The sequence below is a fragment of the Sinohyriopsis cumingii genome, chromosome 19, assembly GCF_028554795.1.
Source record: "Sinohyriopsis cumingii isolate HCF-2022 chromosome 19, ASM2855479v2, whole genome shotgun sequence".
Taxonomy (NCBI): Eukaryota; Metazoa; Mollusca; class Bivalvia; order Unionida; family Unionidae; genus Sinohyriopsis; species Sinohyriopsis cumingii.
The window spans coordinates 32110810-32125525 of record NC_142979.1 but is presented as its reverse complement, the minus strand read 5'-3'; the positions used below and the strand labels follow the sequence as shown (position 1 = coordinate 32125525).

The window sequence follows — 14716 nt, the reverse complement described above, 5'->3', positions numbered from 1 at the left end:
GAGATAGCATTCAAAGTGGGTAAAGTCCATTTCTTTGTCTCAGCTGGAGATAGCATTCTCTGTGTGGTAAGTTCATCTCTGTTGGAGCTGGAAAAGTGGGGCAAGTCCATTCTCTGAGCTGGAGATAGCATTCTGTGTGGGGTAAGTTCATCTGTCTCTTTGCTTCAGTTACAAAATCAAGAAAAGAAACAAGGAAGACATTAGACAGTCATTCAGTATTGGGAATAACTGTCTATGTCTTATGTACAAGCAATTTCTTTCATTTAGAATGGAGCATGAATGACTTAAGATTTTATGTTGTTCCTTAACAGTAATCAATGATTCAGGGTTAGAAAATTTGACTGCCCTGCTTGTGTGTATGAATAGTGGTTGTGGCATGATAAGCCACAATTTCAGGATGCTCTTCCAATTTTGACTGTTGGCACTTTTAGTCACTTCATTATCATGTACATGTGGACTAGATTTGGCTGGGGACAATTTGATTGGGAGACATGAATAAGAGTCAAGAAATTACAGTATTTCACATGGCAGTTGGAAAGCTTCATTGATAAGGATGTGTCAGTTTGAAGCTTGAGTAGTCATCGAAAGTTTACATACAAAGGAATGTCTGACATAGTTGATGTTATCATTGCTATGTGTGAGGTTTTTATTGCCACGTGTATAGGTGTTAATGTGTTTTAAGTGTTCTCACAGTGATTTGGGAGATTCCATTCTAGGTAAACTATCTGATTAACCTGACTTTTAGAAGAAGAAAAAAAAGAAGTGACTTTGAATGACTTCCAATCATTTGTGCCTTTCCAGAGTACTTAAAATAATAATGGAAAATGTTTCTGTCAAATATTTTATTTACCCTTGTGCAAGGACTGGACGTTGTATAGTTTGATCTTTCTGTATCTGCTAGCCATTCGGCCATTATCAGAATCCACATTAAATAATCAGATATTGTACACAGCATCCCTTTCACATGATGTAATTAATGCATTTGCACTCTTTTACTTCATCAAGCAAGGATGGTTCATTCATTAAAGATAGTCTTTTGAACAAACAATCATTGCAAAATGGCTAAAACATGCACATTCAGCAATAGTTGGCTGCAAGACAAAGACTTCATTAAGTTGCTGAAAAAGATGCGACTTTTAAACACTGAGTGCTTTGCGTGGTACTGCAAGGAAACAGCAGCATTGCAGAATTGGACATTGCAGCCTGAAGTAGCCATGCATAAGGAAGAAACACTTGGAACTAATGAAAACAGATGAGAATGCTAACACATTCAGAGTCAGAGCCAACAACATCATTTCATTCTTTTTTGTCGTCACTCACATCAGCATCATAAAAGTCAGTTTCAGCTCCGTCATTAGGTTCCACAAATTCAGCAGCTGACAGTGGGGTGTAGTTTTGGTGGCAATTTGTATGTGTGATTTGGATTTTTAACGTAGCTTCAAATAAATTTCAGCTATATTGCTACAGTGCCTACACTGTGTCAGTTTATAGTGATGTCTAATACCAAGGCATGTGGAGACATGTAGCATCATGTCCCACCCAGTCAAATTAACCTGACACCAGGCCGACCAGTCCTAACACTAACCTCTTAATGCTTAGCGCATAGCGAGGCAGTTGTTAGTACCATTTTTATAAGTCTTCGGTATAACTCAGCCAGGGTTAAAACATGCAACCTCCTGCATTCAAGGCAGATGCTCTAATCACTAGGCCAATGGCGTGGTCCTTGAAAACTAAAAATGGTCATTAAATATCATTGAAAAGTCATTGAATTTCATTTCTCCTGATCTGTATGAATCCTACGATATTTCTTAAGTACTCCAAGCAGCCCAGATGCTGGTGTCAGAATATTTATGTGATACTCCATTTAACACTGATACTAATGTTACTGAACTTTTAACAACTCCAAATGGCCCAGGTGATCATGGTGCCACATTTCAAAAATACTCCAAGTGTTGTCATACTCATAAGACATTTCAAGCAGCCCCAAAACTAAAGAACTCAGTGTAGTCCAGATGCTGGTGTTACCATATTTCTAAGTGTTCTGAGTAGTCCAGACACTGATGTTACCATATTTCTAAGTATTTTGTATTTCTAAAGTTTGCCCATCAGACTAGATGCTGGCGTTACCATATAACAAAGGACTCCAACTAGTGTACATGGTGTTACCATATTTTTAAAGTACTCCCAGGTGGTTCTTTTGCCAGAATTACCATATTTCTGAAGTCTTTGATGCAGCCCACATGCTAGTGTTATCATATTTCCAAGCACTCCAAGCAGCCCAGATGCTGGTATTAGCATATCTTCACAAGTCCAGATGCTAGCACTATAATATTTTCTAAATTGCTAATGTATTCAAAATCTTACTTGAAAATATTCTGACCAGTAAAATGGTGCAATTTGTTATTTTGTAGTTGGAATTGAAAGACTGGAGTAACATTTCTTACTCAGAGTGCAAGATTTTATGTTAGAAGTGCGAGATTTGCCATAAAACAATGTGACACAGATCAGGGTCAAGGTCATTGACGCCATTGAGAAAACTAATCTGCTGTGTTCATTGTAAGGCTAGGTCTCAGTTGTTTGCTTGTGATCATAGCAGCGCTGGGTCTGGACTGTTTGCTTGTAGTCATAGTATATAAAGATGGATCTATGCCGTTCACTTGTGATCATAGCAGAACTGCATCTAGGCTGTTCATTTTGTACTCATAGCAGAGCAGGGTCTAGGCTGTTCTTTTGTACTCACAACAGAGCAGGGTCTAGGCTGTTCACTCATAAGCATAGCAGAACTGCATTTCAGCCAGAGGTTTTACAGACTCAAATCAGCATGATAGCACACAAGGAATACTACTACATTGGCCCAAATGCCACATCACTCAAATCAGCATGATAGCACACAAGGAATACTACTACATTGGCCCAATGCCACATCACTCAAATCAGCATGATAGCACACAAGGAATACTACTACATTGGCCCAATGCCACATCACTCAAATCAGCATGATAGCACACAAGGAATACTACTACATTGGCCCAATGCCACATCACTCAAATCAGCATGATAGCATACAAGGAATACTACTACATTGGCCCAATGCCACATCACTCAAATCAGCATGATAGCATACAAGGAATACTACTACATTGGCCCAATGCCACATCACTCAAATCAGCATGATAGCATACAAGGAATACTACTACATTGGCCCAATGCCACATCACTCAAATCAGCATGATAGCACACAAGGAATACTACTACATTGGCCCAATGCCACATCACTCAAATCAGCATGATAGCACACAAGGAATACTACTACATTGGCCCAGATGCCATATTATTGATACCTCTTCACACAGCGAAGGCAGCTCATTAAAAGGCAGCCATTGAAATCTCAGAAACAAGAAGTAACAATTGAATTTTTATCAAAACTGGCTGGCTGTGAATATAAAATTTGCATTATTAATTATTTTACAAATTTCAGGCTACAGGAGTTAACTTCATTGGCCACATTCTGCCCATGGACTGTGTGTTTGAGACATCAGGTCCTGGCTGTTCACTTGTGAGCATAGCAGAACTGCATCTGGGCTGTTCACTTATCAGCATACCAGAGCTGGGCCTAAGGTGTTCATATGAACATGATGGGTCCCGGCCTTCCACTTGTGATCACAATAATTGGACCTAGGCTGTTCACATGAACATGATGGGTCCCGGCCTTCCACTTATGATCACAATAATTGGACCTAGGCTGTTCACATGAACATGATGGGTCTAGGCCTTCCACTTGTGATCACAAGAATTACACCTAGGCTGTTCACATGAACATGATGGGTCTAGGCCTTCCACTTGTGATCACAATAATTGGACCTAGGCTGTTCACATGAACATGATGGGTCCTGGCCTTCCACTTGTGATCACAATAATTGGACCTAGGCTGTTCACATGAACATGATGGGTCCCGGCCTTCCACTTATGATCACAATAATTGGACCTAGGCTGTTCATGTGAACATGATGGGTCCCAGCCTTCCACTTGTGTTCACAAGAATTGGACCTAGGCTGTTCACATGAACATGATGGGTCTAGGCCTTCCACTTATGATCACAATAATTGGACCTAGGCTGTTCACATGAACATGATGGGTCCCAGCCTTCCACTTGTGATCACAAGAATTGGACCTAGGCTGTTCACATGAACATGATGGGTCTAGGCCTTCCACTTGTGATCACAAGAATTGGACCTGGGCTGTTCACTTGTGATTATTGCAGAGCTGGGTCCATGCTGTTCACTTATAATCATAACAGAGTTCGATTTTGACTGTTTACTTGCTTGTATATCAAAACCATGACTATGCTGTCCACAGTTGGGTTACATGTTATAGAAAAGCAAATGCAGGCTTATACCAGGATTTATTCTTGGACACATTCCTGCTTTTTACTTCTAAAGTGTACCAAAATATCAACTGAAGGTCTAAAAATTAAATAATGTATTTTCAACCCCACCATTATTCATTAATTAAATCCCTCCTATTTTCTGAAAAATCCTGCATCCTTTTTTCAGATGAAGGGGAAATCTCCTCTTTAAATTGTCAGTTCTAGAATTTACCTTCTAATAAGGCCTTTCTGAGGGGTGGCAACTCTTAAATGTGAGGCATGCACCCACATCCACCAAAATGTTCTGGCTCATCTGGTCAGGAGATCACAAAACCCTGAGACTGAGTATCCACTAACAGCCATTCAGAAACAAGCTTTCAGAAGTAACGTAATTTGTGATTGGTTGAACAAAATCTCATGCTGAAAGAGTTGTTTGATTCCCAGGCCTGAAATAGGCTTCTCAGTTAGAACTGTAAGTACAGTAATCATCTTAAGGATCTGGTAGAGCCTTATATGATGGCAGACTGTGTCTGTGCTATCTCAAGCTGTGTGCACATTATTCACTGATAAAGATAGTAGGCGTAGTTGGAAGGAACGTGAGAACTGGAAATAAATCAGTAAGTGCTTGATGAAAATCATTGTTATAACTTGTGGCTGGTCAGTTACGAGAAGTGAAAGGGGCCTTTGATTGTCTGTATATTTCTGTATGAAATCATGTTTTTTATTTGGTAAATTCAAGTGGAATAACAACTCAGTCTGTTACTTGTTGCAAGGCCCCTTTAGTGAACTATAATTAAAGAAGAAATACAAGTAAGTATCTAAAAATGATAGATACATGTACTGATGTTATTTTGAAAAATCTGTGTGCAGTAATTGAAAGTGTTTATGAATCGGTGAGATAAGATTGCAAACTACCCAGCATACTAATACAGGTTTGGGGATTAGTTTAGATCCTAGAAGGCTTTAAGAAGAATATCATTAGCATGAAGATTTTTTTTATTATTCATAAAAGGAATAAATGCTATTTAATTACCATCAAAACAGAGATAGGTGGCAAAATACATTCAGTAATAAAGTAAACAGTTAACATCTTTGTCATGGGCATTCAGATATATTTTGGAGAGTTGTTTGAAAATTATTATCATATATATCAATAAATATTTTCATATGGGTAATATAGACTTTGATAATATTTTTTTCTTGGAATTTTATTTCAGATCTTGCTGTGTGTGTTTGGAGCAAATCCTAACAAGCTAAACTACCAGAATGGGAAGTCAGCACTTCACTATGCTGTCCAGAACAACCATGTTGATGTTGTCAAGTACATGTCTATTTTTCTTACCTTTTATACACTAAAAACAGTCTTTATTGGACTGTAGGCTTGGGGGGAAGTAGAATAAGGCTGATGTGCACTGCTGCCATGTCATAGAAGGCAACTAAGGGAGACAACCCTTTTGCCCAGGAATACATCCTATGATGTTCCAGCAAAGAGGAAATTAAATCTTTTAAAAGACTGAGTATATATTTGTTTTTAAAAACTTGATTTTATATCTTAAGGATTTTTTATTTTCTAAGCTGAATTGATCACAGTCTGGAAATGTTTATGGGATAGTTTTGTTTTGTGTTTTTTTTTTTGGGGGGGATATACCTAAATTCACTTGGCACTTTATAGCCAGGATTGTGCTGATGTGCTATTACCCCCACCACCACCTGACACAAGGGAACATACAAAATTTTTCTTAAAAGTTAACTGTGAAAGTTAAGATAAAAATGTACAAAATTGTTTGCCTTTATGATTGGGTGCCCTTAACATTGAGGTGTTCAATAGAACTGGTTTTAGTGTAATTTAACTTTAATAAAACAAATGATGTAGAAACTCTATGATGTGCTTTTGACTATTTCATTATAATTACATTTCATACCAGCTGATCAAGAGTAATAATTACAATATGTGACCATATTCTACCTGATGTTTGAGGCAATCTGTGTTAACAGTGATTTGATTAGATAATAGAAACATGCACATGCTAGAAACATGCCCTTCAAAACCTAGAAGACAAAGGGATTCATTTCCTCATTAGTGTGATATCCATCAGCTTAGATACCTACAAAATATCATTGTTAAATATGTTATACAAAAGCTGATAAATCTGAAACTGAAAGAACCCATGGTATTTCTGGATTTGCAATAAAAGAAGAAGAATTGTCTTGAAGGTACATTTACCACAACACCCTTTAGTGTATCTGTTCATCAGGATTCTACTATCTGACACATTCAGGATTGGAGGTTACTTTCGGAGCTGACCTGAGATAATGCATCATATTAGTTTATTATCTGTACCAGTCTGAACTTAATAGTAAGCAGTCTGGTACCCTAACCTTTATGAGACCCAAAGGAGGTGTGAGTAGAGTAAATGTATATATAACAGACATGGGGTGCAAGTGAATTGGCATGATTCATCCAGCAAATGGCCAAATAAAGTTTTGAGTAAAGGTACTGAAGTCTTGTTTTGATGTTACATACAGAAACATGTAGTAAAAATAAATATTTCAATACATCGTTCACACAAGATAGGATAACAAAAATATATATTTTTGTGTATTCTTTATTTAATTTTGTATCTCTGTGTTTCTATTTGCCAAAAGATGAGTGGAATGTACATTTCTCAATACTTTTTTATTGTGATTTATGTTTGAAATTTGTACTGTTCTCAACAAAACTTGATATATTCTTTATTGTTGGGACGGGATTTTTGCAGACTTTGATGTATAGCGGATTTCTGTTAATTGGAACACATTAGGACTCGAACACTTTGGCCCAATTAAGCGGCTACCCCATTTATGTGGAGGAGCTCAAAAGGTATACATGTTTTTTGTCCTTTAAGATTTTTCCCAAATAAATGGCTTCCCCAATTAAAAGATAGCATATTTAATATTTATGAACTGTTTCAGCTGTTTGATTAAACGGGGAGCAGATGTAAATCAAGTCGACTATCAGTGCTGTCTCCCTGATGATCTACCTCTGTGTAACTCTATCTCTGAAGATTGCCAAGAGATCATCAAGATGCACAGGACGCAGAGGCACAAAAAGCTTGAACAAGCAGTTCTTCAGGTATTTGGATAACTGCATACACAACCAAGCAGCAGACAATGCAGTGGTTGGTAAAAGATCCTCACAATTTAATAAACTTAAAAAAACAAAAGCTGCCAACATGTTTGCTGGGCTTGTTGGTGTTAATAGACGCAGTCAGTTGGCCAGTAAATAATGTCTGCTTTATTAGCTGGAAATTGAAACATTATGAAATCATACATGCGTTCAGCTTTAAATTTTTTTTATAAAAGTGACTCGTGACCATTGCAGGCCTACTGCACTTAGTTCTCTGGTTTTACATGTATATGGGGTTTACTCATGAACTTGTTATTAATTTCTTAATTTTTTATAAAAAAATTTTACCGTTATGGAAAAGCAAGTTCACAAATGCAATTTGTTCTCTGCACTTTGCGCCAAAAAAATTATTCTCATTTTGGGGAAGAGATTGTTTAAGAATTCGACTATAATGCGATTTATAATACGATCATGGCATGGTTCCTGAAATTTTAAATACATGTACGTGTATTTTCCTCATACCCGGAAAAATACTTTTTTTAAAGTATGAGAAATAGTGTGGAAAAAATGTTTATTATCTTTTTGGGGAAGAGTTCGAGTATGAATTCGAATATAAAATGATCGTGGCTTGGCTTCTGAAATTTAACAATTTGACTAGGTTCTTGGAGTGTTATGCCAAAATAAACATTATCGGAAATGTTACTTGTTACTGATCCATGAGTAAAGCCAGTAAGTTGTCTTTGTGATTGTCTTCAATTAATTCTGTATACAATCGTTGCTCAAACAATAATAATAATAATAATAATAATAATAATGAGGACTTTGTATAGCGCCTAATCTTTAGAAGCTCTAAGCGCTTTACAACATTAGACAACACCTATAAGATAAAAAACATATAATAATATTATTAAAAAAAACAAACACCATGAAATTAGAAAAACATTAAAAAAAAAAGAACATGCTGAGAATATTTCAGGTAGGAAACATTATTAGGTCTTTAAGTTTGTTCTTGCAGTCAAAATAAGTGAGTTTTGAGAGCCCTCTTGAATGTGATCACTGTGTCTTTGTGTCTGAGTTCAGTGGGCAATTCATTCCACGTTGCTGGGCCCTGGTATGCAAAAGAACGCTGTCCATATGACTTTGAAACATAGCACAGTGAACAAATTTTGTGTTTGAATCTGGATCGAATGGATAGCCAGTGTAGGGTACAGAGCAGTGGGGAGGTGTGCTCTGATCATGGTACTCTAAGTATGATCCTAGCAGCTGTGTTTTGAACTTTTTGCAGTTTCTGAAGTAGATATTGAGATGAACCAGACAGAATTGAGTTACAGTAGTCCAGTCTTGAAAGTACTAATGAACACACAAGTGTTTTAGTGGCATCAACTGAAAGATATTTGCGAATTGAGCTGATGCGTCTCATCTCAAGATATGCAGCCTTGCATATGTTCATGACATGTTGGTGTAGTGTGAGAGTACTGTCTGGAGTAACACCTAGGTTTCATACTGATTGTGTGAATTTAATGTTGGCGTTGCTGATATTTATTGTTTGAGGTAAAGGATGTGAATGAGAAAGTCTTTTTGTTGTGATCAGAATGGCCTCAGTTTTATCATCATTCATCTGCAGCTTGTTACATGTCATCCATGATTTCACATCAGAAATGCACCTCTCTACACCTTGGATGGTAGCATCAACTTCAGTTGGGTGGCTAGATTTGTATATTTGGGTGTTATCAGCGTACAGTTGGTGAGACACTGAATGATGATCTATGACACTTGAGAGCAACTGAGTGTACAGAATGAAGAGAACAGGTCCAAGAACAATCCCCTGTGGAACACCACAACATTGATCAACTGGGCTGGAGTGTATTCCATTGGCAGATACAATTTGTGTCCTGTTGACCAAGTAGGACTTGAACCACAGTAAGGCTGTATCATGAATGCCAAATACATGATGGAGACGGTGAAGTAGTATATCATGGTCTATTGTGTCAAATGCTGCAGACAAATCAAGGAGGGTGAGGACTGTAATCTTTCCACTATCCAATGCAGAGAGAATGTCATTAACTACTTTTAGAAGAGTAGTTTCAGTAGCCAACATGTGTTTCTTCTTTAACTGCATACACAACCAAGCAGCAGACAATGTGGTGGTTGTTGTCGTTGTAGGGTTTAACACCATTTTTCAGCACAAGATAGGCTATACACGGCAGCCAGTATAAATGGGGTAAGGAAGAAACCAGGAAAACCCCGGAAAGAACTTCGGCCCACGAGAAGCTACTGGCAGGCTTTCTCACATACCCACATTGGCCGAATAGGAGAGACGAACCCACGAAGACAGGTGAGATGGCAGTGATCCATAACATTGAGCGCTTTAGACCACTTAGCCACTTGGGGCCCCGTTCTCTGCAGTTTGCACAATGATTAGTATAGTAGTTTTCACACATTTCTTTTGATATTCACAAAATCTGAAGTAAACATATGCACGCTGAAAGCATGTGTTGATTGGTAATTATTCTTGCTGTAGTCATTTAAATGAATAGGCATACAAGCATTAATTATTGGAAATTTGCACTGGATAAAGGTACACGGAAATGCATATGAGAAAATTTTAGCAGTATGAAATTTGTACATACATCGTTCATAGACCCTGGGATGTAATGAACCGTACAAGTGCTTCGTCTTTCTTAACCTAATTTTGCTGTTAATTTTTCCCATTGAATTCAGATGCATAATGATGTGTGAATTATTGAATAGTTTAAATATGTGTGCAATTTTTGCAATGGAATTACATATATTATGGATTAATTTCAGGCCCTGATAGTACAATATCAGATGGCAAGTAAACGGTGTTGATACTCTGTTCATGCTGTATATTAAACGTTGAATTCAAACACAATGATCTAGGAAAAGATTATTGAATATTGTAAATCCGTGTGCAATTTTTCAATGGAATTACATGCATTATAGATGAACTGAATGCCACGACGGCACGATAGTAAACGGTGTTGATACCCTATTCATCATATACATTAGACATGAATACACGTATATGTGCCAATGAGTTGTTCTCTGAAAAAAGTAAAATACTGTGAAACCCCGCATTAACGCAACCCCAATATTTACGCGATCCAATTTTTTGGACCCCAATTATCTCATTATAGCTTTTGTATTTGCTTTGTTACAAGAGCAATATTGTGATACTTTGCCCATCAAATTTGATTGATGGCCCCAACAATTTTAAGATATCACTGTGATTATTATCTTAATTTGGCAGAAAGTAAAATAGCAGGATGGGCCATATGCCTATCATGGAAGACCCCTAACTACAGCCACATTGTACACATGTATTTGATCATTAATTAGTGCATTATGCATAAATCCCCCTGTACCCCTGAAGATATAAAATTCCAATCCTTTGGATCAGATAAAGGTACAACGTATAGAGATGTGCATAAGCCTTACAGTTGTGATCTGCACTTAAGTTTAGAATTACCTTTCAAAACCTGCTGGACTTCAGACCTACAGCAATTGAAAGAAATAGCAAAATCCTGTAAAAAGTTATTGTTTACTCTGAACATTTTTATTTTAAGGCCATTTTTGAAAGATAATCTGGAGACTGGATACTTGAAATGGATAATGGGTAACAAGGATAAGAGCAAGATCTCTTTATCTTATCTAGATTTCTAGGTTTTATACTGTCCATCCATTGTTCTTTCACTGCCGTATATAAACATAATACAACTACAGACTGCATAGACCCAGATCTGTCATTGCGTACAGTATTGTCAGATCTGAGTCCCTGCAGTTTTGTTAGGAATAATCAGTGGAAAAAACAACATGGACCCTGATCTGCTTGCATACTATGCGATGGCAGATTAGTGTGTTGTTTGCAGTTGGACTTTATTTACGAGTAAGCATATATGGTATCCGATTTCAATAAAACAGAAAGATAATTAAATACAGTGTCTTTAATCTAATAAATTAGTATTGGATGAGGAAAGTCAACTTTCATTTCTCCTGCTGCATAAGGAATAATGCTTTCCATGTACATAAAATGAAGAGAACTGATTTCCCATAGTAAACTGTACATACTTCAGTGGCTGCTTGAAGTAACAATAAGTATGATTTCTCAGATATCCATAAATTTTATACATGGATTAAAGTACCCTTTCCGTGAAAACCTTGGAATTTATTCTTCGTGCAGTCTGCCATTTGCTGTCACCTGTCACCTGTCACCTTTTCAAAAGCCAAGTAGGGAGATTGAATGAAAAAATAGGGAGATAGGGACCTAAAATTAGGAGGTTTTTCATGGTATTGGTTAAGCTTTGCTTTCACTAAATATTGACCAACCTTCCTGCAGCCTGTTCAGAGCTTCTTAAATTAATCCCTTTCCTCAGAAGCATATCTGGATACCCCTAATGCATATCAGTGCAAATGCTTTTCGATGTCTCAAATACAGTTCAGTTTCCTCATGCTTGGACACCCCAGGCTTATCTCCATACAGGCATTTCCCGATTTCAGTAGTAAACCACTGCCATTTGCATGATACACATTTCATAGAACATCCTGATGGAAATATGTCCTCTAGTAAAAGAGGCTGTCTGAAAGTGCTTTTGACATCATAGCATGTCCTATTATATTGCATAAATCCTAAATCAGAGATAAGAAGACAAAAGAAATTTACATCAAAATGCATATTGCTGCTATCTTTATAGGTAGAAGCATGTAATCCAGACTATCAGATCTGTTTTTTTGAGGATTACATTTAGCTCAAAACCTTGTCAGTAATTGAAAAATTGTTTGATATACGAAGATGAACAAAACAAGCCAAAATATCTTACAGTGCCATGCTGGTCTCTACCAACCTTGAAACCCATTATTGAGTGGAATCTATTTATAGCATGCTCACCAGGACTCGCTGGTAGATAAAGTGTGCAAGAATACTAATGTTTTTCATTTTATACTCTGCAAAAAAAAAGTAAGCAAAAAACAAAAAACAGTAAGCAGGTAAATATTGAATTCATAATCTTTAAGTATTTCTCTATCAGTGTCTGGGTTTTCCTAGCCAGCCATTTGAGATACTAGGTTTTCCAGCCAGCTGTTTTGGGATACTGGCAACTGGTACCATGCTTTTTTTGGTTGTAGCGCATTGTATGTTCATGGAAGAGAAACTGTATACTGATCTGTTCTGTGGTAAGCACTGAGGTAAAGAGAAACTGTATACTGAGCTGTTCAGTGGTAAGCACTGAGGTAAAGAGAAACTGTATACAGAGCTGTTCAGTGGTAAGCACTGAGGTAAAGAGAAACTGTATACTGAGCTGTTCTGTGGTAAGCACCAAGAGGTAAAGGGTTTTTTAGGGAAGATCTTGTGAATAAATGCAATGATGCCACTTGCAGTACTCCTTGTTCCTAACAAGTAACACTTGAGAAAAATTATATTCAACAATAACATACCAAGAATAGTTAACACTGATTTGTAATAATGAACTCCTTTGGTTGGTTACAGACGGTTGTTTACCCAGTAGATCTACGACCCTCTGACCTTGGTGTGGTTAATGAAGATGACCTGACTCTAGTTATGGTTGCTGCTAAGAATAACAAGTAAGTTTTGTATTGGAGTTCAAATTTCTTGCAGCTTCTCAATACTTACTATTTGCTTTCTAGATGAATGTGTCATCTGTTTGTCATGTGAACTTATAATATGCAGGTATTGCACAGTAAGACAGTTAAGCAGCCAGATTAATTTTCTATGATTTTTATGTTATCTTGAATCAAAACAATAATATGATTTTATTTTTATTATGTAACTCCCTTGTTTTATGATTTTTGCATTTCTTTAGCAGATATGCACTGAATTATAATGTTATGGGATGGTATAGAGCATGCTCTATTGGTACAGTGACAGGTCTGAAGTCAACACTGTTCACTGGTGTGGAGCATACTCTGTTGGTACAGTGACAGGTCTCAAGTCGACACTGTTCACTGGTGTGAAGCATGCTCTATTGGTACATTGACAGGTCTCAAGTCAACCCTGTTCGTTCAAAACAGAGTTAAAACAGAACAGTGTTAACCTCAATCTATGATGTGGTGGTATACCTGGGTCTACACTGTTTATTCTACCCAAGGTTTAAAGGGAACAGTAAAGACCTAAGTCTGCTGGCACAAAGGCTGATAGGGGTCTTGGCTGTTCATTGTACACAAGGTTAAAAGGGAACAGTGTGGACCTCAGTTTGCTAGTGCTATGGTAGATATTGATATGCAGTTCATTCTGCCTGGGGATTAAGGGGGACAAGGTAGACCTCAATCTGTTGAAGTGGCACATCTGGGTCTATGATGCTCAATGCTGCTCATTATATTGAGGGTTGAGGGGAACAGTGAAGACCTTGATCTGTTAGTGCAGTGGTAGATCTGGGTTACTTCTTAATATTTTGGTCAGTGGCAGACCAGGGTCTACATAGTTGGTTGCACATTTTATTATGTTGACAATAACAATTACTAAAAGTTACTGAATGATATTAATAGTCTGTCTTTTTTTGGCACTGAGGAAAAAGGCAAATAATTGAATTCTGCATTGTGATTTTTCTCATCTCCCAGTCAACCCCTACATTGATTTTGTTTCTCTAAGTCATTTTCTGTTTTTATGTATTTTTTAAGAAGATCCGATTAAAGACATCATGTTACAACCCTAAACAACCAACCATTGACAATTGGACTGAAACAAGAAAGTCAGAATTGCAAATTTTCCTCTTAAGTTTGTTTCATAAATTTCATACCTAATTAAAAATATTCACATACATTTCCTTATTTAGGATATACATTTACCCCTAATTAATATGCAGATTGGCAGTGATCTGCAAATTTTACTGAGTTTTTCTTCTCAAATATCAGATTAGTGAGTGTCATCATTTCATTCAGAATGCTTTCATCTCGCTTCAATTTAAATGCTGTTAACAGAACTTCAAGATAGTTAGAATAAAGTCGCTATTTTAATTTTCAGAGTTGAAAACTTGGAGACTTTGATTGGGACCACTAAGTCTACCATTGTAGATGCACAACACCGACAGGTAAATGAAAGCCACTTGCTACAGGTTTTATATAGTTCTAATCTTGTCCACATAAATATGGCAAGATATAAGTATTAAAATTCTGTTCGCGATGATGTCATAAAAATGTCTTAATGCCAGTAGTGATGTCATAAGCATGACGAGAGATAGGTATTATGAATCTGATGGTGATGTCATCATAAG

At 37.0% G+C, this 14716-nt stretch overlaps 1 protein-coding gene across 7 annotated transcripts in view; it reads left to right on the top strand.

Moving 5' to 3' along the window:
• The window catches only part of LOC149775392 (uncharacterized), a 213690-nt gene that overhangs the window by 123608 nt on the left and 75366 nt on the right, over positions 1-14716 (top strand). For all 7 annotated transcript variants that reach the window (XM_089943911.1, XM_089943908.1, XM_089943912.1 and 4 more), the window contains 4 exons: positions 5584-5687; positions 7319-7478; positions 12976-13070; positions 14467-14533. In XM_089943911.1, coding sequence (XP_089800037.1) covers positions 5584-5687; positions 7319-7478; positions 12976-13070; positions 14467-14533 — 426 coding nt within the window. The remainder of the gene's footprint in view (positions 1-5583; positions 5688-7318; positions 7479-12975; positions 13071-14466; positions 14534-14716) is intronic.